Source organism: Haliotis rufescens, unplaced genomic scaffold, assembly GCF_023055435.1.
Source record: "Haliotis rufescens isolate VD_foot unplaced genomic scaffold, xgHalRufe1.0.p SCAF_1, whole genome shotgun sequence".
Taxonomy (NCBI): domain Eukaryota; kingdom Metazoa; phylum Mollusca; class Gastropoda; order Lepetellida; family Haliotidae; genus Haliotis; species Haliotis rufescens.
Window position 1 is genome coordinate 88296689 of NW_025963779.1, and position 22688 is coordinate 88319376.

Sequence of the window (22688 nt, forward strand, 5' to 3'; positions counted from 1 at the left end):
ACAACATATGTAGTCATGCTAAGCCCTAGGGAGGGAGGAAACAGGTGAAATAATACAACATATGTAGTCATGCTAAGCCCTAGGGAGGGAGGAAACAGGTGAAATAATACAACATATGTAGTCATGCTAAGCCCTGGGGAGGGAGGAAACAGGTGAAATAACACAACATATGTAGTCATGCTAAGCCCTAGGGAGGGAGGAAACACAGATACAAAGGTTCTACGTATCCACTTTTAACATAGCATTTGACAATTTAGAATAAAGATGTTTTCCACAAAATTATTTTCCGACTGGATAAGGTATGAAAATAATGTTTACCCCATGTTTGAATAAAGTATATTCATTGCCAAATGAAAACTGGCATTAGTAAAGTAATTTGGAATGACAGCAATCGTTCGGCTTCTGTTCAATCAAATCCAAGCAGAAGAATAATGCTATGGAACAACCAGACTTCTAAATTTCCCAGTTGGGCCCCTAGTCATTCATCCATTCATTATCCTCACCTGAGCATTGTACACCGGCATCCTCGCTGTGTGCGCAGTTGTGTATGGCAAATCCGTTAAATGAACAATCCTGTATGTGAGCTTCATTCCCTTTGCAGCCAACATTGTCCATCCAGACTTGTCCCTGACCCTGACCGTAAAAAGCCTTTTTCATGGCCTTTCCCTTTGCAAAGCCGAACATCATGCAGACAACGGTGGCGTCTTGGTCATCCCATACGTCGTCACAGACGGTGCCCCACTGGTCGGGTCCCTGAAGGTATACCTCCACTCTACCAGTGTTGTTGGTTGGGCCGTCAACAAGACGAACGTTTGTTACCTCTGTGCAATAGACGGATGGATAACGTTTCAAAGTTGGATATGATAAGTCCAAGTTATTTGTAGAGTTACAAAAAAACATATCACGAATATTAAGGAAATTCAAAATTTATATAAAAAAACCCTGTCTGTTCTATATTAAATAATGTCCCAATTGTGCCATATTGCCGAACAAGCCCACTAAAGAGGTTCAGGTGTTCCGACCTGGTTCCTTGGTTGACCATGTGTTATGTGCCTATAGCGTGGGTTGTTCCTCTTACAATTAACCACTTGTTTGGTTTGATCATAATCAGGTCACCCTGATGTCACTGTACTAGTTAAATGTAATAGTATAACTACCATTCATTTCTATTGTAGTCAAAGATTGAAAGAGAAGAACATTTGCCATATTGATGTTGTAAGTGTGACGTACATACATTTGTGATCATACTTACTGATCTCCTTATTGTAGCACTTGGCTGATGCTGGTCCAATCCTTTTACAGTAAGACGACCAAAACAACCTGTAGATGGACAACGTTGAATAGAAACCATCATTCATACATGTAGGCAGTGTGGTCTCATTTCCGTAGCATTTAAAGTAATGGAACCATATTGGCCTGTTGTCATTTGCGACCATGTAGCGGGCACTGGTCACTGGGAGTCCATCCACGTGGCCGAGGCTCTTGCAGGCAACCTTGGCGGTGTTGGAGGAGACGGAGGCGTCACAGATGGTGCCCCATTGGTTGTCATACTTCATTTCAACACGACCTTGCAGAGGGTTGCCACCTGCCTGGCCAGCCAAGCGATACTGTACACCTGCAATTATTGGCCATTAGATTGAGTGAATACATTGGTTTCACCTGATCAGCAAGTCAGGGCGAAGTAACAATAAACATGAATCTCATTTAACCTTAAAGACAATGGTGTTGTTTCGATAACCCGACTGAAACTAATGAATTGTCTTGTTACTGTAGCAATAATCAATATCAGTGAAACCATAGAGTATCCGCTGTGCAGAGTTGTGTCCCTTCGGCACGCCAGAAATCTGGGATCACGGATTTTGCATGAAAAAAATGTGAAAGCCACGCAAAGGGAACGGCAAGCGTACTCAGGCTTTTGTTTCATTCAGACTATTTGAAACAATATCTACCACAAACCGACAACTGCCTGTTTCCTATGTCATAGCTTCACATGCTGACACTGTATACGTGTATTCTTGTAGCATGTTCAATAACAAGGGAACATCCATACACGACCTTTCTGATAATCAGTGATCAAGAGAAGCAATGACCTACCAGCGTTCCTGTAACAAAGCAATCCAGCTCTTGGGGCGTAATAGTCACACCACTTGGTGGTACTGCGAGCCTTGTATGCACACTTTGCCAGACTGTCCTCATTGCCATTGCAGACCACCTCCGTCATCAAGATGGGGCGTGTCTCGCTGATGATGTGTTGACCGGTACTGTGGAAGGGGTTGTATATTGCGGGCGAGTAGGCAACGCCCCCTTTGAAACGTAGCTGCTTACATGCGACGTTAGCTGCTCGGTCGTCGAAGCCTGAGGCGCAGACGCTGCCCCAGATGCCGTTGATATTTACCTCCAGAAACCCATGGGTATCCGCCACCAGATCGTCAGCAACAAGGCGAGACATGAACCCTGGGGGATGTAAAACAGCATCAACATTGCTGTACATAAATTAGTTAACGTAGATGGCTTTGAAGTAACAAGACAAGATATTTTACAGATGACAGAATAAAGAAGTTTGCTTTAAGATGTTCGGGCCGACATATAGAATCAATGCCAAGATGCTCATGCATGCATATGAAAGCGATATCAAGATGTAAGGGTGACATAAAATCAATATCAATATGTTCGGGTCGACATATAAAATCAATATCAATATGTTCGGGTCGACATATAAAATCAATACCAAGATGTTCGGGTCGACAAATAAAATCAATACCAAGATGTTCGGGTCGACATATATAATCAATACCAATATGTTCGAGTCGACATATAAAATCAATACCAATATGTTCGGGTCGGCATATAAAATAAATACCAATATGCTCTGGTCGAATACCAATATGATCGGGTCGATATATAAAATCAATACCAATATGTTCGGGTCGGCATATAAAATCAATACCAATATGCTCTGGTCGAATACCAATATGATCGGGTCGATATATAAAATCAATACCAATATGTTCGGGTCGGCATATAAAAACAATACCAAGATGTTAGGGCCGAAATATAAAATCAATGCCAAGATGTTCGGGTCGACATATAAAATCAATACCAAGATGTTCGGGCCGACAAATAATATCAACACAAAGAATTTAGGGTGACATATAAAATCAATACCAAAGATGTTCGGGCCGACATATAAAATCAGAACCAAGATGTTTGGGCCGACATATAGAATCAATACCAAGATGTTCTGGCGACATATAAACTAAATTACCAACATTTTAAACCATGCATATAAAATCAATACCGACATATTTAAACGTGCATGCAAAATAAATACCAAGATGTAAAGATCGACATATAAAATCAATACAAACATGTTCAGGCAAACAAATAATATTAATACCAGCATGTTCGGGGGACAAATAAAATAAATACCAAGCTGTTCAGGCGACAAATAAACTTAATATCAACGATTTCAAGCATGCATATACAATCAATACCAAGAGGTTCAGGCACGCACATAAGATCATAACCATTAACAATTCAGCCCTGTAAATAAAAGGTCTTACCACTATCAGTTATAGGGTCGTTGGAACACACCACAGAGGCGTAGGTTCCACTTTTGCAGGTTGTTGATGCTGTCGTAGAGCACTGTTTGAAGTTGGCCTCCCGTCCATTGCACGTCACCTGGCTAATGCCGATTGGACCGTCGGTTATGCCAAACAATGAACCACCGATGTTTATGCCAAAGTTAAAGCCCATTGTCCTACAGGTGACTCGAGCGGCGTTTGCGTCAAAGCCGCTGTCGCACACGGCGTTCCATTTGTTGTTGGAGTACACCTCTACTGCGCCCATGGAGGCGTTGAGGCCGGAGTTAACCCTCACTAGAAAATGTCAAATGTGGCATGATGATTATATATAACGGTATGATTATTGTAGGCAGATATCACTACTAACGACATTTTACCGAATTCACTTGCATTTGTAAAACAACTGACCGAGCGATGGCCACACATGGGGGTTTCGATATGGCTGGCTGGGAAATTTTTGTGAACCACTTAACCAGATATTTCAGCTCCACTGGTCCACCTGTTTCTGAATAGAAGATCATAGATCCATGGTCTCTAATTGCTGTTACGTTATGTTATGTTATGTTATGTTATGTTATGTTATGTTATGTTATGTTATGTTATGTTATGTTATGTTATGTTTTAAGAGCTTCAGATATAAAGAATTGAATTGAATGTTGTATATTATTTGTACAGACGCCGACCGTCGACGTGCAACCATACCATGACAAGCTCACGACAGACATAGGATCCCTTGGGTTAGAACAGGGTTAGAACAGATTTCCAGGACTCTGTTGCTTGTCGCAAGTGAGTAAAATTTAATAAATTGAATGAGCGGTGACTGGAAGAACGGCTGGCGGTATGTCATCGTAGCCTGGCGGCGGTGGACGTTCATCATAATATCAGTATCATATCAGCTGACTTCACACATACACATTGACTATTGCTATTCACACATAAACATTGACTGTTGCTGTTCACATATGAACATCAACTACTGCTATTCACACATAAACGTTGACTGTTGCTGTTCACACATGAACATTAACTACTGCTATTCACACATAAACATAGACATATGCTATTCACACATAAACCCACTTGACCTTCATTCAGGTGAGGTAAATCCTGTCACACATTTTTGAACAGATGCATTTACATACACATTCTTCATGGTGTGAACGGGGGCACGGGTGGCCCAGTCGTCTAAGGCGCCGCGATTCGCTGTGCAGAGTTGCGTCCCTTGGGCACGCCAGAAACCTATGATTGTGGGTTCGAATCCCGGTTCGCCCCAGTTATGTTTCTAGGTTTGTCAGCACGGGATTTCGCCGAAGTGGTAAACGTAAGAGGCCTGCATCACTTCTGGCTTTCCTCCCACATTAAGCTGACACGCCTTGATATAACTGGAATACTGTTAAAAGCGGCGTTAAACCCAACTCACTCTCTCAATCATGGTGTGATCAAGTAGAAATGCACTAGCGTGCTCACCATTGTCGACACAGAGAACGGAGACGTCATCGCGATGACTCTGGCACGACCAGAAGCTGAAACCCGAGACGACCTCGCTGTTGAAGCCGGAGTGAGGGCAGCTGTGGAGGCTGGGTTCGGAGCCGTCGCACTGTAGTCCGCTGAGCCACATCGGGCCACTCCCCTGGCCGTAGAAGGCGTTTGGTATGGCGTAGCCGTCCTTGTAGCCCATCTGACGGCAGAAGACGCCGGCCTCGCGGTTGTCGAAGTATCTGTCACACACTGTTCCCCACACACCACCTACAGACATCTCCACACGACCGTAGTTCTGTTGTGTTCCATCGGGCGCCACCATGCGGTACTGGATACCTAGGGCAGGATGCACAAGGAAGGGTTTCAGTGCAGCAAAATACAGATAATAATTCATCACTTTATGTTTTTGCTACTTGGTTTGGTATTTTTCTTTTCCTGTTTCTTGAAGGGGGAGGTCACAATTAATGGACATTGTCAAATGTAGTCCAGTACGGCAATACGATGTTTTAGTAATAGATTACTGACATAGCATGACCGCAGCCTGTTAGGGTATAGAACCAGAATTGATATACATTTCATTCAGTTATAGGGTTTCATTTATTATTTATTCCCTGTTGATTGCCCAGCCAATCATACAAATATATTTTACACAGATCTATAGTTGTAGGTATATGAGAACGGAAAGGCAGTTTACAAGCATTTGAATGGTAGAAGGTCCTCGTTTTCTTATTGATTATGAAGATTTCTGTTCTTCTGGTGCATGATGTCAAGAATTGCGTCAGTTGAACCACACCGTGTCAATAGAAATTTGTGCCTACTTTTGTCTCCGTTGAAGCAGATGGCTGAAGCAATGTCGGCGGAGCTGCAGTTGCCCAAACTCTTCCTGTCGTTGTAGGCGCAGTCTGTCAAGGACGTCTCACTTCCGGTACAGTTCACGGCGCTGAGCCAGAAGGGACCACGTGATCTGATAGGATGGTAGTTGTATTTCACAGAGTGGTGGTAGGCGATACCGTTGTCGTAGTGCAGGCCCTTACAGAAGACTGCAGCCTCCGTGTCGGTCCAGAAAGTGTTGCATATCCGGCCTTTCGTGTCGTAGTGCTGCACAGCGATCTGACCACTGTCCGAAGTAGAGTCGTCAAATCCGAGGGTGTAGGCTATCGAGAATAGGTAGGGAAATGTCAACAACAAAAAATTAGATGGGAACAAAAAGTGAACGACTCCGTGCTCAATGTGAACAGCTTAGCGTAAAAACATATTACATCGTGTATATTTTACTCAATCATCACACAGTTGGTGAGAACCTTACAGCCACCATGGCTGTAGAAACTGTGAGATCCCACCAACACACAAGTGATCTTACATGATCACTATTATACGGAAAATAAGGTGGTAGTAACTGCTTTCGAAAAACCTGCTTAATTGTTTATTTCCGATTTTCCCAATGGTCCGTCCCTTATTGCCCACAGATACCTTTCTCATCTACAATTCTACTGTCTGTATCAAATCTACAATTCTAGTCAAATAAGTGGAATACACACTCAGTGTTTAGCTATGGTCTTGCGCTTTTTAAGATTGAAACTAAACTTTTAAATAATATGAGAATTGTCAAATTTGACGCTTTTGACAAGCTGTCCAACTCCTATAGTTTACATGCATGAGGCAAGGGGTCATGATAGGAAGCAACTGAGGGGTACCTTTACATTGTTCGCAAAGGCCGAAGTTGATTGCTGATCATAAAATTACTGATATACATTTTCATTTTGTGCAGAGTATAAACTACTTATATACATTTTCATTTTGTACCCAGCATGAAACTACTGATGTACATATTCATTTTGTACCCAGTATAAAACTACTTATATACATTTTCATTTTATACCCAGTATAAAACTACTTATATACATTATCATTTTGTGCAGAGTATAACTGTTTATATACATTTTCATTTTGTGCAGAGTATAAAACTACTTATATACATTATCATTTTGTGCAGAGTATAAACAACTTATATACATTTTCATTTTGTACCCAGTATAAAACTACTGATATACATTTTCATTTTGTGCCCAGTATAAAACTACTTAAATACATTTTCATTTTGTACCCAGTATAAAACTACTTATATACATTTTCATTTTGTACCCAGTATAAAACGACTTATATACATTTTCATTTTGTGCCTAGTATAAAACAACTTATATACATTTTCGTTTTGTGCCCAGTATAAAACTACTGAAATACATTTTCATTTTGTACCCAGCATAAAACTAATAACATACATTTTCATTTTGTGTCCAGTATAAAACGACCTATATACATTTTCATGTTGTACCCAGTAAAAAACTACTTATATACATTTTCATTTTGTGCCCAGTATTAAACGACTTGTATACATTTTCGTTTTGTGCCCAGTATAAAACTACTGAAATACATTTTCATTTTGTGCCCAGTATAAAACTAATGACATACATTTTCATTTTGTACCCAATATAAAACTACTTATGTACATTTTCATTTTGTGCCCAGTATGAAACTACTGATATACATTTTCATTTTGTGCCCAGTATAAAACTACTGATATACATTTTCATTTTGTACCCAGTATAAAACTACTCAAATACATTTTCATTTTGTTCCTAGTATAAAACCACTGATATACATTTTCATTTGTGCCCAGTATAAAACGACTTATAAACATTTTCATTTTGTGCAGAGTATAAACGACTTATATACGTTTTCTTTTTGTACCCAGTATAAAACTTCTGATATACAAATTCATTTTGTGCCCAGTATAAAACTACTTATATACATTATCATTTTGTGCAGAGTATAAACTACTTATGTACATTTTCATTTTGTGCCCAATATAAAACTACTGAAATACATTTTCATTTTGTGCCTAGTATAAAACTACATATATACATTTTCATTTTGTGCCCAGTATAAAACTTCTGATATACATTTTCATTTTGTGCCCAGTATAAAACTACTGATATACATTTTCATTTTGTGCCCAGTATAAAACTACTTATATACATTTTCATTTTGTGCAGAGTATAAACGACTTATATACATTTTCATTTTGTACCCAGTATAAAACTACTTATAAACATTTTCATTTTGTACCCAGTATAAAACTACTGATATACATTTTCATTTTGTGCCCAGTATAAAACTACTTATATACATTATCATTTTGTGCAGAGTATAAACTACTTATTTACATTTTCCTTTTGTGCCCAGTATAAAACTACTGATATACATGTTTATTTTGTGCCCAGTATAAAACTACTGATATAAATTTTCATTTTGTGCCCAGTATAAAACTACTTATATACATTATCATTTTGTGCAGAGTATAAAACTACTTATATACATTTTCATTTTGTACCCAGTATAAAACTTCTTATATATTTTCCCTTTGTGCATAGTATGAAACTACTTGTATACAACGCCGTGATATAACTGGAATATTGTTAAAAGCGGCGTTAAACCCAACTCACTCACTCACTCACTTGTATACATTTTCATTGTGTTTGCTTGTTTGTTGTTTAACGACGCACTCAGCAATATTTCAGCCATATGACGGCGGTTTGTAAATAATCGCGTCTTGGTCCTCGGCTCCATTATTTTTAAGGAATGGAGAGTGACGAGGACATTACCCTCTGAAAATATTATCATTTCGTGCCCAGTATGCGTTTTGGAATATGTATCGGCAGATATTCGAGACTGGGTATTCTCTGGCATTGGCATTGTTACATATCAAGTGAAAAGGTTTATACAACAGTTTTCTATAACCAATGAGTAGCCGGAACAAGCGGCAGGATGTAAACTCGCAAGGTCAAACTTCATCCTGGGGAGAAAAAGCTCTCAACCTGCGGTCCACGCGACCTAACAGAACAGTCAGATCATCGACACACGTTTGTGTCACAGCTGTGTCAATAGCTAGAGGTAAGGGACCAGTTCAAAAATTCGATGTAGAATACAAAACTTCATTCCTTCAGTTTTGAGGCTACTATATATTACGCACTGCACTATTGCAGGCGAGGATAAAACCCTACCTTGTGGTCTTCACAGTATAAGAATGAATTAGGATCGGCTTAGTTTACTGACTCTATGAAACAATGGGCAATTATATGAGTGGACTAGGGATTTAATTTTTTTATCGCACATGGAACTTAACTGATCCTCAAGGGTTCATGTTTACAAGACGCATTGAACACATACAGTTACTTACTTTCTTCGACCGCGTCTGAGGTGTTGAAGCAGACAACCGAGGCGTAGTCGTTGGAGCAGGTGCCGGGTGTGAGGCACGTCATGGGGTCGGACTTGGTACCGTCACAATTCATCGTAATGTTGGGCAGGAAGCTGCCGGGGCCGTTGCCGTACCAGGAGTACCTGACGTATTTCGATCCATAGGCTGAGCAGCACAGGGCCTTCCCATCCACAAAGCCAAGACTTCTACACACAGTCTTCGCGGTGAGGTCATCAAAGTTGGTGTCGCACACGTAGTGCCAAGTGTTGTTCCTCCACACCTGAACTGGACCTTGCTTGATGTCCGGGGAGAACCCAGACGCCAGTTTGACTGAAGACAAAGCGGGGGCAAAATTGATGATCATACACACGCAATCACAAACTTCATCAGAATAGCACAGTGACCATCAACGCCAACGAGTAGGGTGAAGCACACATTATATTGTGTATAAAAGTATTAAATACATCATATCAACTCACTGTCTCCGTAGCAGGTGATGGCAGCGTCGTAGTTGTGGTTCATGCAGTATCTACTGGTTGCGACCTTCCAGCCCTGATGTGGGCACTCTGCCAGTGATCCTTCGTTGCCTGTACACCGGAATCTACTCTCGTACACGGGCCCGGAGGCGTTAGGGTACTTGGTGTAGTAATCCACCAAGCCTACATTATAGCCCAGGCCTCTACACATGACTGTAGCCTCCCTACTGTCGAAGTAGGAGCGACATACGGAACCCAACACGCCATTGACAGACACTTCCACTCGACCTGCGTTCTCAGGGCCTCCATTGGAGAGGCTGTAGTAAATACCTGCGTGGGAGACATGTATCACAGTCATATCCAGCTTGCGGTAGTAAACGGCAGAGACGATCACTTTGGGACATGCGAATAATGGGATATTCAACAGATAGCTTCACAGGGGGAAAACATTTTGTGTATTCATATTGCAAAGAGCAGATTCTTATATGGTTTATTAACCTTGCCACCATGTTTCGTTACAGATGAACATACCTAATTCTATGTATAATGGCAAATTTCTGTCCGAATAGTAGGTTTCTAAATCATTAATAAGCTTCCAGTTTAATGTCTTTCAACTTCCTCATATTTACGTACCAACATTGTCGCCGCACAGCACACCAGCAGAGTGGGAATTTTGGCATGACGTCACTTTACCCAGTTGTGTTCGGGAGCAATCCACTAGACGGTTCTCTGTGCCGGCACAGTTCATTTTTGACGTCCAGAAGGGTCCGTTGTCGGCATTGAAGGAGTATTTGTAGTGGGTGTAGGCGTGGCCTTTGCTGTATCCCAGTTCTCTACACGCCACAGTTGCATCTTTGTCATCCCAATCATCAGTGCAGATACGACCGACCATGTTCATGTAGTTGACGATGACCTCGCCAGTGTAGTTGTTGCCGTCAGCGAGGGACCATGTGAACGCTGAAAACGTACGTAGAGGGTATTTGTCTTTGCTTGTCAAATAACATGTTTATTTAATTAAATGACAGGATCACAAGAATGATCGAGTGAAAAGTGTTTAAATAGTTAAAGAATTATTTTCGTCTTTTGCACAAACCAAGAAAATCATAAAAGTAGCACCAAAAGGCGAAGGCCGCTGCCAACAGGTATATTCTGAATGGGCTGAAAGTTATACTTTATGAGATCTTGAAAAACAATCAAGGAAAGTGTGGCTGTATTGTGTACACATTGATTGTTTATTGTGAGAGGTTAGCATGATGTGAGGGGCTGAAATTGTTTATCTCATCTTATTCCAAAAAGGTAGTGGAAACTTCCTGTGCTGTGTTCCAAAGAACAGAGAAGAACACAGGCACAGTCGTTTGCGTAGCCTTCTACGTTCAGACAACCTGCCTTTTATGATTAAAGTACAATGCCGCCTTCGTCCAATAACTTTGTAGCTAACGCTAGTCAGCAAGCTACAACAAGCAGCCTACGCCGTCTACCGTATCTACTACCGTCTCTGACGTCATGTCTCACACTTCTCAGCGTTCTGCTACAGCTTCACACCCTCTCCCCTCCTTCCTTTTACAGGAAGAGGATGTGTTTGAGCCTTGTCTTGCTGAAACATCTTCACGTCATGAGGAAATACCGTATATCTACGATGATCAGGAGTTGCTGATACATCCTCACGTCATGAGAAAATACCGTCTATCTACGACGACCAGGAGTTGCTGATACATCCTCACGTCATGAGGAAATACCTTCTGTCTATGACGTGCAGGAGCTGCTGATACATCCTCACGTCATGAGGAAATACCTTCTGTCTATGACGTGCAGGAGCTGCTGATTTCGATTTCGTTGGGCGACTTTGATTGGACTATGCATAAACTCGTTAGTCCAGCCAAAATGTAACTCCATAATACCAGCCTTGTTCGGCAAGGGTGGAATCTGGACTTTTAAAGTCAGTTAACTCCCTTGCCTCGGGAAGATGGCAATTAGTATGGGTCAGGATAAGATAAAATATGTATTTTTTAGGGTTAAATATCCTTTATACTTATCCTGACACATACGCTAAAGGGCCAATCCAGCCATACCCGCTTCTAGTGAACGTGCTTTGCCCGTAAGGGTGAAGGAAAATTATGGAGTTATAAGTATACAGCCTTGGTCACGTGCTTCCGGTGCAGGGGTGCGTTTGGGTGAGATGTTTTTCTCTATTCTTGGGGTTTCCACTACCTTTTCGGAATGAGATGAGATGAGCAATTGGTATCAGTCTGGATAAAGTAAAATTAGGTCTTTATGTGTGCTTTGTGTGATTATATCGGATGATGTTTGTATTTAATGTCACTGCTAATTTTTCTCACTGACCGGTAGCGGCAGTGCCGTTGTAGCAGGCCACGGAGGCATCGGGTCCGCGGCAGTATCTGCTAGTAGGGACGTCATGGTGGCAGGTCACTAGGTTGTTTTCGCTTCCTGTACATTGGACATTTTCCATAACGCTATAGGACTGACTCCCGTACACCCCACAGCACAGGTTGAAGCCATTCTGATACCCAAGCTCCTTACAGGCCACGGCTGAATTTAAAGTGCGTTCGCATGAATCGACAATGTCCTCATCAATCTGACAAACAACCTGCACAGACAGGGATAAAGATAAATCAGGCGGTGGTTAGCCCTCTGGTTAATGTGGTGGCTCGTCAAGCGGTACCCCACGATCCGGGTTCGACTCCCTACACGGGTACAATGTATGGTGCATTCTTTGGTCAATCCGCCATGATTGAGCTTGCACACAGCTCAAGCTGAAAAGCTACTTACTTTCTTGTCATAAAAAATTGTTAAGCGTTCATATGAAGAAGCATACATCACAGACGGTGTTACTGCGGCGTTAAAAGCGGCGTAAAATCAAACTCACTCACTCACTAAGATCGCGCCATAGCTGTTGTAAGTATATGTGTTAAAGATGGCGAGTTTTGCCATAGATAAACTTGATTAATGGTCACTCACAAACGTCGGTGTCGCTCCAGCCATTGCTGCAGATGCTGCCCCAATTGTTGTTGGTGTTTACCTCGACCACACCCACGGAGAACTGGTTGCCGCGCATCAGTCGGACTGAAAGAAGCGTTTACTGACATTATAATCGTTAAATCGTTCTCTCAAACATGTTTGTTTCTTTTATGTATGAGGCCGGACCATTTAATATTTTTTGTGGTGGGGGGAGGGTTGCTGGGATGTATGTAACAGATATTCTGTTAATTAAATATGAAGTATAATTATGTTTTTCAAGAATTTTAGGGGACAATTTATTTTTTTCCATACGGTCCCAGCCCCACCCCCAAAATAAGCAGTGCACATTAACAGAATTTTTTCCCTACACATATAGAATTTACTGGTAACATTGCAGTCAATAATAATTTGATCTAATAATTTAATAGACCCATAAAAATCATGTCCGTACACTTTCCCGGGGGCAGTGAATCAGTACAGCTGAGTACATGCAGTGTGTACACATATTACCACAAGCTTCAGAAAATTGATTCCAAGAGGAAGAATAAATACTTTTGTTGTAGCAGACGACTCCCGCATCCCTAGAACATCCCCATCTGTAGTTCCAATATTTGGTGCATTCAAACAAGGATGCTTCTGAACCGCTGCATGACACATAGTTCATCCACACTTTGGTATTGTTGTTTTCAGTGACTGGTAATGCACTCCCATCCAGAAAACCTAGTTGACGACAGGCGATCTTAGCGTCGACGTCGCCCCAGGACCAGCCACACACACGCCCCAAAACGCCATTGTAGTTCACCTCTACACGACCATAGTAAGACCCACCATCAGCCAACCTTACAGAGGCGCCTGGAAAACAAAGCAAGGTTTTTAATAGGAGTTTCCCAAATAGCAGAGATACCGCTGACCACTAACGTTCTATACACATTGTATAGGACGAAATGCCTGCTATTCTGTTTATCGTTGACTTGCCTTTGCGTGTGTTTGTGACGGTGTCACTCAGGATACGCTCACCTTCTCGCAAATACTTGGTATCATCATCAGCATGTATTTATCCATAAACACATGCATGTGGTATAGTCGTTAACGAACAATAGATTCTGCTTTTAGGTGAGATTTCTTAAGCTTTCATAAAGTGTTATGGTAGACATGTGGAGGACATTTCCAAATTAGACGCACCAGTGACAAAAATTATGTCCGATGCAATTCCCAAATTTGACTTGTACCATATGTTCCCGTCTTTTTTCAGGTGAACAGTTGACTTGCCTTTGCATGTGTTTGTGACGGATGTCACCTGTGGGGCAGGATACGCTCACTTTTTCGTGAACACCTCGTATCATGACTATTTGATATTGATTCATAAACACATGCTCATGATATACTCGGAATCGCACAATCGACTCTGCTTTATGCAGAGATTTCTATGGATATCGAAAGGATTGTGTCGCTTTGACTGCCATGCCGAGTTACACAATGCAGTGTACTTAATGTTCAAGAGCAGACGAAAGCGCGATACAAAATAAAATGCTAACCATGCCAGTGACTTGTATTGGGGTCCTAAAGTGTAAGACACATATCTTACCATTTTCGTTATTATAGCAGAGGACACCAGCGCTCTGTCTAGATTGTCCCGGTGGGGAGTTGCAGCCGAGGTCAACTTTGTCGTCAAGGTCACTGAAAGGACAGCTGGTCAGATTAGTCTCTCCACCCTGACAGTTGAATTTTCCAACCAACATGGGAGTCGATGAGTAGATCTGCCCACTGAAGGTGACGCCACCAACAAAGCCCATAGAACGGCATGCAACGTCGGCGTCCTTATTGTTCCAGCCAACGTTGCAAACGGGTCCCCAGAATCCGTACCTATTGACCTGAATGGAGCCATAATCCCTGGAACTATATTGAAGACGGACAGCGGCGTCTGGAAGGTAAAGGAACGAGAGGTGTAACAGAAAGTGACCAGAACCTATAACACATGTAGCATGTAGCACCTCCTGCGTTAATGTTTCCGTATTAAATATAATGAATTTCCCTTAGTCTTGGTCTCCATTGTCTTAATTTTTCACATTATTTGTTTTTTCTGTTATGTTGGACAATTTCGGAATTAGTTTTGAAATAATACACTATGCATTCAAGAAAAAAGGTACTGTCTTCACATTATAAGTATAACTGGACCTGAAAGTGTCGCCGACCATAAAAAACACGGGTTTAGTTGAAGAAGAACATTAAAAAATTAATGACACATAAAGACGCAATATCACTGACAAACCATTTGCGAAGGTATAAATGAAGTGTATAGTTGGTACCGTTACGGCGTATGTTGTTGTAGGAGCAATAGACGGTGGCGTATTTGCCGGTAGTGCAGGTGCCAAAAGCAAGGTTGCAGCTGAGGAGGTCCGACTCAGTGCCAGTGCAACCATTGACGGTGACGGTGATGGTGGAGGCGTCGACATCTCCCACTGCGTTACAGCACTGAGACTTGCCGTCAGTGTAGCCTAGTTTCCTGCATACAACGCGGGCAGCAGTGTTGTCGAAGTTGTGGTCGCAGACGGGGGACCATTGGTTGTTCCTGTACACTTCGACACGGCCGTAGTTGACGGTGGAGGATCCCATTACACGAACTGGGGAGAAGGCGAAAATCATCTCAACCAATATACGTGAATATTCGGCTTGTGTTACTGTGTTCATGTTTTTATTTACTTTAATATTGTGTACTCACCGTTGTCATAACACATGATAGCATTATCCTTCTGGTGGTTAGAACAGCTGAAGTAGCTCTGCCTCCACCGAGACGCACACTCAGAGATAGATCTCTCCGTCCCTTTGCAGTTCAGACGGCTAAGATAGATGGTTCCACTTCCGGGGCCAAATGTTCCCAGACCCATGTGACGACCGGTGGTGTAGTTGAGCATGCGGCAGAGGACGTCGGCGTTTTTGTCCATGTACCACCCCGAGTATAGTGTACACATGGTACCCCAGGACCCGTCCACGCTCAGCTCAACCCGACCAGCAGACCCCGTCTTGTTTCCCAGGCGCACCTGTAGACCTTCAGGAAAATGAATGAGCGCATTAGTGTTTGAAGCGCATATCCGATAAACTGTCAGCTTAACAGTTCGGGAACAGGCAAGCCAGTTGTTGGACATGGTATCTTCGCCTCAGGGGCGATGAAACACGGTCAGCCATTTGACAGGTGAAAATATCTCATACACATGGTAACTTCAGCAGTAGTTCAGTTCTATCAGGTGTGACAGTTTATGTGGGAGGAAAACCCGAAGTAATGTATGCTATAAACGTTTAACATTTTCATGAAATGACCACGGCTTTGGTACCGCCAAACCAATAATAATAATAATAATAATAGTTCATTTATATGGCGCTGTACTCCACTCGCTCGTCGGACATACATTGGTTTAGTATACGTTTTATTCATTTTCTGTGTATAATCATATGTACAGTAGAACTTATTTCATTGCCTTCTTTCTCTTTTTATTTGATGTTTGGGGACACGGGTAGCCCAGTCGTCTTCAGTGCCATCGCTGGGCTTAGCTGCGTCCCTTGGGCACGACAGAAACCTATGATTGTGGGTTCGAATCCCGGTTCGCCCCGATTAAGTTTCTAGGTTTGTCAGCACCATACCCGTGCTCGTGGTTTTCACCGAAGTGGTAAACGTCTGTGACTTGCATCACTTCTGGCTTTCCTCCTACATTAAGCTGACACGCCGCGATACTGGAATATTGTTCAAAGCGGCGTTAAACCCAACTCAGTCACTCACTATTTCATGTGTAAACAGGTCACCATAACCCTTACATAAACTGGCCCATGGCATTAGATTCTGATGTCAATACCCACCACTAGTTTGGTAGCAGTAGACGGCGGCATCCCCTTGGGAAGAACAGTTGGCAGTGTCGCCGAACCGAACTCCAGCACAGTTAGAGAGGTAGGTTTCTGAGCCGTCACAGTTAATATTGGACAACCATCTCACTGTGGAAATGGTGTAGAAGGAGTAGTATCTGTTGTAGTAGGTGTAGGCGAAGCCGCCGGTGTATCCCTTTTCTCGGCAGATCACCATGGCCTCCCTGTCGTCGAAGCCGTCGGGGCAAATGTAGCCACTGATGCCCATGTGACCGATCGTGACGCGGCCCTGGTACGTGTTTTGTAGGGCGAGGGTGTACCCTGTAGGGAAACTCTTCTTGTGATTAACTTAGTTAGGCATGCAAACGGAATATTATATGTACTTAAAAGCAAGATAGTGTACTCTAAAGGTATTCTGTAAACGCTTCTTCACCATGAAGCTATACATTCCTTGCGTCTACTTCTCTGTGATCTGGACACGTTGCTCTATGCTTTCCGCTTTTACCAAGGTGTTCAATGATCGATCTATGATTGTGACATGGACCGCCACACCACCAGCTATTACCAATGTATTTGAGTCTCTCGTGGGTAGTTCTATCATTACCCTTGTTTTCTACACCAAAGAAGATCATTTCTGATGCCCACGTCACGATGTGACACAAATGTAAAGACAACAAAACTCTCCAAAATGAGACTGAATGAACGATGCATAAATATGATGTTTGAAGCCCGTTCTTACATACTCCAAGCGTTTTCATAACGTCAGAATTGTCAAAAACGATCAGATATGCTTTTTTCTCTTTATATCTACCTGATCGAGGGTTCGTGTTGGAGCAGACCGCCGAGGCATACTTCCTACTGGGACAGTAGGTCATGCTGATGTCATGAGGGCAGTCTCTGAAGCGAGTCTCGCGGCCTGTGCAGCGGACGTTAGTGTAGCCAATGCCGTAGTACTGTCTGCCGAAGGCGGAGGCACCGACACTGACGCCGTACAGGTAGCCAATCTGGTTGCACACAACTTTGGCGCTGATGTCGTTGAAGTTGTCGGCACATACTGTCTGGTAGCTGCTGACGCCGTCGTACACCTGAACAGCGCCATACTGTCTGTTTGGTCGGAGGCGAACTGAGAAGTGACAAGTTTTAAGTTCATTTCTACTGTCGGAAATGAAGAGTGATTCGTAAATAACTAACTTAAATTTCATAAATACATTATAAACTTAATTTTGGTCTTGCAAAAAAGGTGTAACCACTGACAACCATATCAAAATTAGTAACGCGACACTTGCTCACCTGGATATGTAGTCTAACAGCTTAATATGTCAACAAAGACAGCCACTTCAGAAAATTGTTCTCAGGCTGGATATTCAAATATGTTCTGCATATATACTGAGGAAATATTAACTATAAAATCTAAGGATTTGAACAAAACATAGTGTCATCATAACGACACACACAGGCCACGGGCTAGCTCAGTCTGACAACTTCAGAGAAAATTTCAGGGCCAGATATGCATTTTGAGATCAAGATCAAAGTTTTAAATATCGCAAAAAAACAACAACAGTAAACTACGGTTAAAACGAATTTTAAGGGACCACTAATTTTAGATTCGTTATAAACGTAGTTCGTTATAAACATATATACAACGTATGTTCAGCAAATGGTCGGGACAAAAAACCCAGCTTGGTATATCCGTCAGTTCGTTGAAAGCGTGTTCGTTATAAACGTAGTTTACTGTATATTGACTAACTACATATTCTACTAACTACACGTTCACAATACCATTACATTTTGAAGAGCCAAAAATAGCTTTTTCAATACATCTGAAATATACAAAAGCGTATTCGAACCTCATGAACATATTCAATCATTGATGGGGACAAGCAGAGGAGAAGATGTTTACAGTCCGAGGAAGTACATTTTATGAGATAATTTAGTCACTAAAGGTTAAGTTGACCGAACAGACAGCAAATAATCAACACTAGGTTTTCAAATTTCGAGTAATAGTTTACTGCTAAAGTGTTTTCTGAGCATATGTTGTTCACAGTGCAGGGAAAGCCATTTTGAGAGAATTAAGGAGCAAAGTCGATTTCAAAGGTGAAATCAAAATGAAAAATATCGAAAAAATCATTTGTTGATCCCACTATTATATACACATGCAGCAAATGTCATTACATTTTTAAGAAATGGCTGATCTGGTAATGGCCAAAACGAGGTCTTTCATTAACATATTCCTCAAAACCACCACGACAGCCATATTTATTGGCTTCAGTGCAAGGGAATTCATTTTGAGAGAATGTTTTAGCATGGTTGTAATGCAAAGGTCAAATTATGTGAAATAAATTAAATATTGCCCATAATGGAACCTACGCGTTGAGCCCCAGGGCTTACTACACATAGGAGGGCGTCCATTATATTTCGAATCTAAATGAATGAGTCATAGCCATAAGAAGTTTCAGCTTTCAATATTGTTGAAGTGCAAAGGTCAAATCGGGGCATCTGTTTTTAAATATCTGAAAAAACAGAACATCTTTGTTGAGCCCCACTACTAACTACACGTGAATTATATTTTGGAAATACATGGCTAATTATTGGCCCAAACTGCCGTGGTGGCCATATTGAAACTAGGATTCAAACCTCTTGAATACATTTGGGTGTCATCATTTCCGCCATTTTGGTCAAGTGGGTTTTCAGGAGACTTTCAGTCACGTGAGCCAAGAGCCTACATGGTTCGGGTTTAGTTGCACCTTACAGACTTAGTACCATTTGCTAGTTTGTTTGCAATTGCTGATATGACGCAAACCATGAGGTTTGGTTTGAGTCTCGATCAGACAATCCAGTGATTGACACCATGAGCATCGATCCACGCAATTGGGGTACGATTACATGCATCAAGTCAGCTATCCCGTTAGTCGCCTTTTACGACAAGCATAATCGCCATTTACGGCAACTTGGGCTGCTGAAGACCTATTCTACCCCGGATCTTCACGGGTGCAAGCCATGAGGTAACACGCAAGTTAACACCAAGAAAATATTGAAATACAATAAAATATACAATATCTCAATACCTGAACTACACAGATTTATTCACTGTGGGAATTCATGGTGGCTAACACCTGTAGTCGACCACAATATACATGCGTCATTATGGTGAGTATATGTGCACATACTCACCTAGACCAGAACACTGCACTCCAACGTCGTATCGGTGACCGTTGCAGGGGTAGCTGTTGGTGACATTGAACCTGCTGGATCGACAGTTCCATAGCGCCTTCTCTGTACCTGAGCACGTTGGAGAATACAACCACACGGGTCCAGTCCCTCTGCCGTAGGTGCTCGTGCTTTTACCGGAGCCATCAGGGTAGCCCAGGGACTTGCACACCACGCGTGCGCTGCTGGAGCTGAAGCTGTAAGCACAGACGCTGCCCCACACACCGCCGAACTGAACCTCGACGCGTCCAGCACTGTTGGATATTTGTCCGTTCTTTATCAGACGGAGGTTCACTCCTACCAAAGAAGTACAGGTGGAGGTCATTTAAGTGTTTAAGTAACGTGTAGGAATAGGAATATACCGATCGATACATATATAACTGCCATGCTATGTTGATGTTCCCTGTTCAGTTTACCTGTGTTGTCGTTGTAGCAGTAGACGTATGCAGCCTTGTAATAGGACGAGGCGCAAGAATACGGAAGGCTTGTAGAAACGGCGCAGTCCTGAAGCCTCGTCTCGTTACCGATACAGCTAGCCGCAAACAGGCGGGGAGGGGTGTTGTAGGCGTATCCCAAAGCGCCAAACGCCACACCCGACACGTATCCCTTGGATCGGCAAACCACCCCAGCTTCCTCGTCTCCCCACCCGTTATTGCAGACAGTCGCATTCAACCCCATCTTCTGAATCCTCACCATAGATGGGAAGGTTGTGCCAAGTACAACGTCAAAATCTGACATAGGGAGGAAAGTGCATGAAAAAGAATCATTTTCATATTCTCAAAAAGTTAATTCCCTCACGTGTCAATATATGGTAGTAAGCTTCCATTATGTTACAATAAATATCCCTTCATACGTAGGCAATACGTCAAATTATATATAAAGCTGTGTGTTTATTTGCTTTGGAACAGAATATATTTGAATATATATCTAGCGTGGGAAAATGCTGACGTTTACACGATGAACCTTTTTCCAAATGACATAGGACCTTAACTCACCGTTGGTGACAGGTTGCTTAGAGCAGATGACGCTGGCGTAATTGTTGTAGGGGTAGCGGTTGACGCAGCCGCCCACTCTGAAGCCGCAGTTGGCTACAGTGGTCTCTGAGCCGGTACAGTTCAAGTAGCTGATCGCGGCGGTATAATATTGAGTTCCAAACGTCCCCCTGGGAAGAGCAAAGCCATAAGGGTACCCCAGCTCCCTACACACGACTGTCGCATCGTAGTTGTCAAAGCCGCTGCCACAGATGATGCGCCAAGAGCTGTCTTTGTAGAACTGTACTATGCCAGTGGACGCATTTACATTCGTAGTGCCTCGTACAAGTTTCACTGGGGATGGAAAATGGACGTGAAGAAGATACATATATTTAATTATTATAATTATCACAGACATAACCTTGATACATTTTGGGCTGACATAGTTTTAGCTCTATTGTATCATCAAAGTCACCTTCACCTGCTGTTACAGGTAGCAAGAAAACAAATAAACATAACTTAACATCTTACATGCCTCCCATAAACCTTTCGCTGCATGACATGTCACAAGAAACTTATTTCAATATGGTTAATACTACAATGTAAGCACCATAAATATGATATTGGTACAATGTTCGAATTAACAGGGTTCGACCATGTAAAGTAAGGACTAGTGACCGCCCCCCTGGCCTGGTGGTAGAGCGTCCGCTCGGAGAGCAGAAGGTCGGGGGTTCCATTCCCGGCCGCGACACAAGACGTGACCTCATCTTACCTGTAAAGACTAGTCGTGTTCTACCATGATTTATTGTATTTGCTAACATTTTGTTGTGCTCCAATCTCATTAAAATCAGGTCTTAGTCCTCGCTATCGCTAAACAAAGATCTGAGGACATCCCATTACGGGTCACGTCAGAACGACCTTTCATCCGACCAATCAAAGCGTGGCTTACCAGATCATGAAAGCGGCAGTCGTAATGTGTTTTCTAGTCATGCAACCTCCAAAACGTTAACACGGGGTATTCCGAACAACAGTTACGACCGGTACGACTGATTCCGTCAAAATTATCATCTGTCTCTCGCTCCCGTGGGATAAACATTTGAACGGAGGAGACGTTGCACAGTACGTGGGAAGCACTGCCATACAATTTCAACCATATTTTAGACATTCCGGAATGTTCGTTGTTCAGTTTTCAAAATTTTAATCGAGAACTGTGTCAACATATTTTTCAAGCGTAGTCTGAAATGGAAGTCACCAGATTGAAACGAGTGCCGTAAAGCTCGAGAAAGCTGCTTTCTAATTGGCTGATGTCGACTTCCTGTTCGTCGTTTTAGTGGTCGGTCAAAGTTCGCGAAAAGTCGTTCTGACGTGACCCGTAAAGGGATGTCCTAAGATCTTTGTTTAGAGGCAGCGAGAACTAAGATCTGATTTTTATGAGATTGGTTATCCTTATTCGTACTTGCGCTGTATGCGCCGGCCATTTCAGTGCCATGTATACTAGAATATCGAGAGTAGGCCCCATTGGTTGATAGCAAAAGTTCCATACAGGCGGGTTAAATGGCACATTTTCATGACATATATTGTAAGCACCAATCCTCATGTGTAGGTATAACGTCACGCCTTGGAACCGGGCCGTGGAAAGTATCCCCCTGGTGATATATGTATATTGCGTAGGTTCGTGTTTTAATAGCATAATTACACCTACCATTTCCGTAACATTCGACGCCCAGATCGTTGGCGTGATTCTGACATCTGGTCGTGGTTGCACCAAACTTATTATTGACACACTGGAATATGCTTGACTCTATCCCGTAACAGTAGGGATTAGATAAGTACACTTGTCCACTTCCAGGGCCAAACGAACTGGTAAAAAAATATGGGTGGGCTTTTA

The 22688-nt window shown here is 42.4% G+C and overlaps 1 protein-coding gene across 1 annotated transcript in view; it reads right to left on the reverse strand.

Moving 5' to 3' along the window:
- LOC124118905 overlaps window positions 1-22688 on the reverse strand; it is an 83363-nt gene that overhangs the window by 45472 nt on the left and 15203 nt on the right. The window contains exons 12-32 of the mRNA XM_046481212.2: window positions 22503-22660; window positions 20825-21154; window positions 20246-20560; window positions 19794-20126; window positions 17434-17745; window positions 16620-16943; window positions 15490-15816; window positions 15077-15391; window positions 14356-14691; window positions 13323-13622; window positions 12771-12875; window positions 12135-12341; window positions 10428-10751; window positions 9798-10124; window positions 9301-9648; window positions 5882-6217; window positions 5052-5399; window positions 3564-3878; window positions 2095-2454; window positions 1253-1615; window positions 504-821 (exon numbers count right to left, since the gene is read on the reverse strand). Of these exons, the coding sequence (XP_046337168.2) occupies window positions 504-821; window positions 1253-1615; window positions 2095-2454; window positions 3564-3878; window positions 5052-5399; window positions 5882-6217; window positions 9301-9648; window positions 9798-10124; window positions 10428-10751; window positions 12135-12341; window positions 12771-12875; window positions 13323-13622; window positions 14356-14691; window positions 15077-15391; window positions 15490-15816; window positions 16620-16943; window positions 17434-17745; window positions 19794-20126; window positions 20246-20560; window positions 20825-21154; window positions 22503-22660 (6401 nt within the window). The remainder of the gene's footprint in view (window positions 1-503; window positions 822-1252; window positions 1616-2094; window positions 2455-3563; window positions 3879-5051; window positions 5400-5881; window positions 6218-9300; window positions 9649-9797; window positions 10125-10427; window positions 10752-12134; window positions 12342-12770; window positions 12876-13322; window positions 13623-14355; window positions 14692-15076; window positions 15392-15489; window positions 15817-16619; window positions 16944-17433; window positions 17746-19793; window positions 20127-20245; window positions 20561-20824; window positions 21155-22502; window positions 22661-22688) is intronic.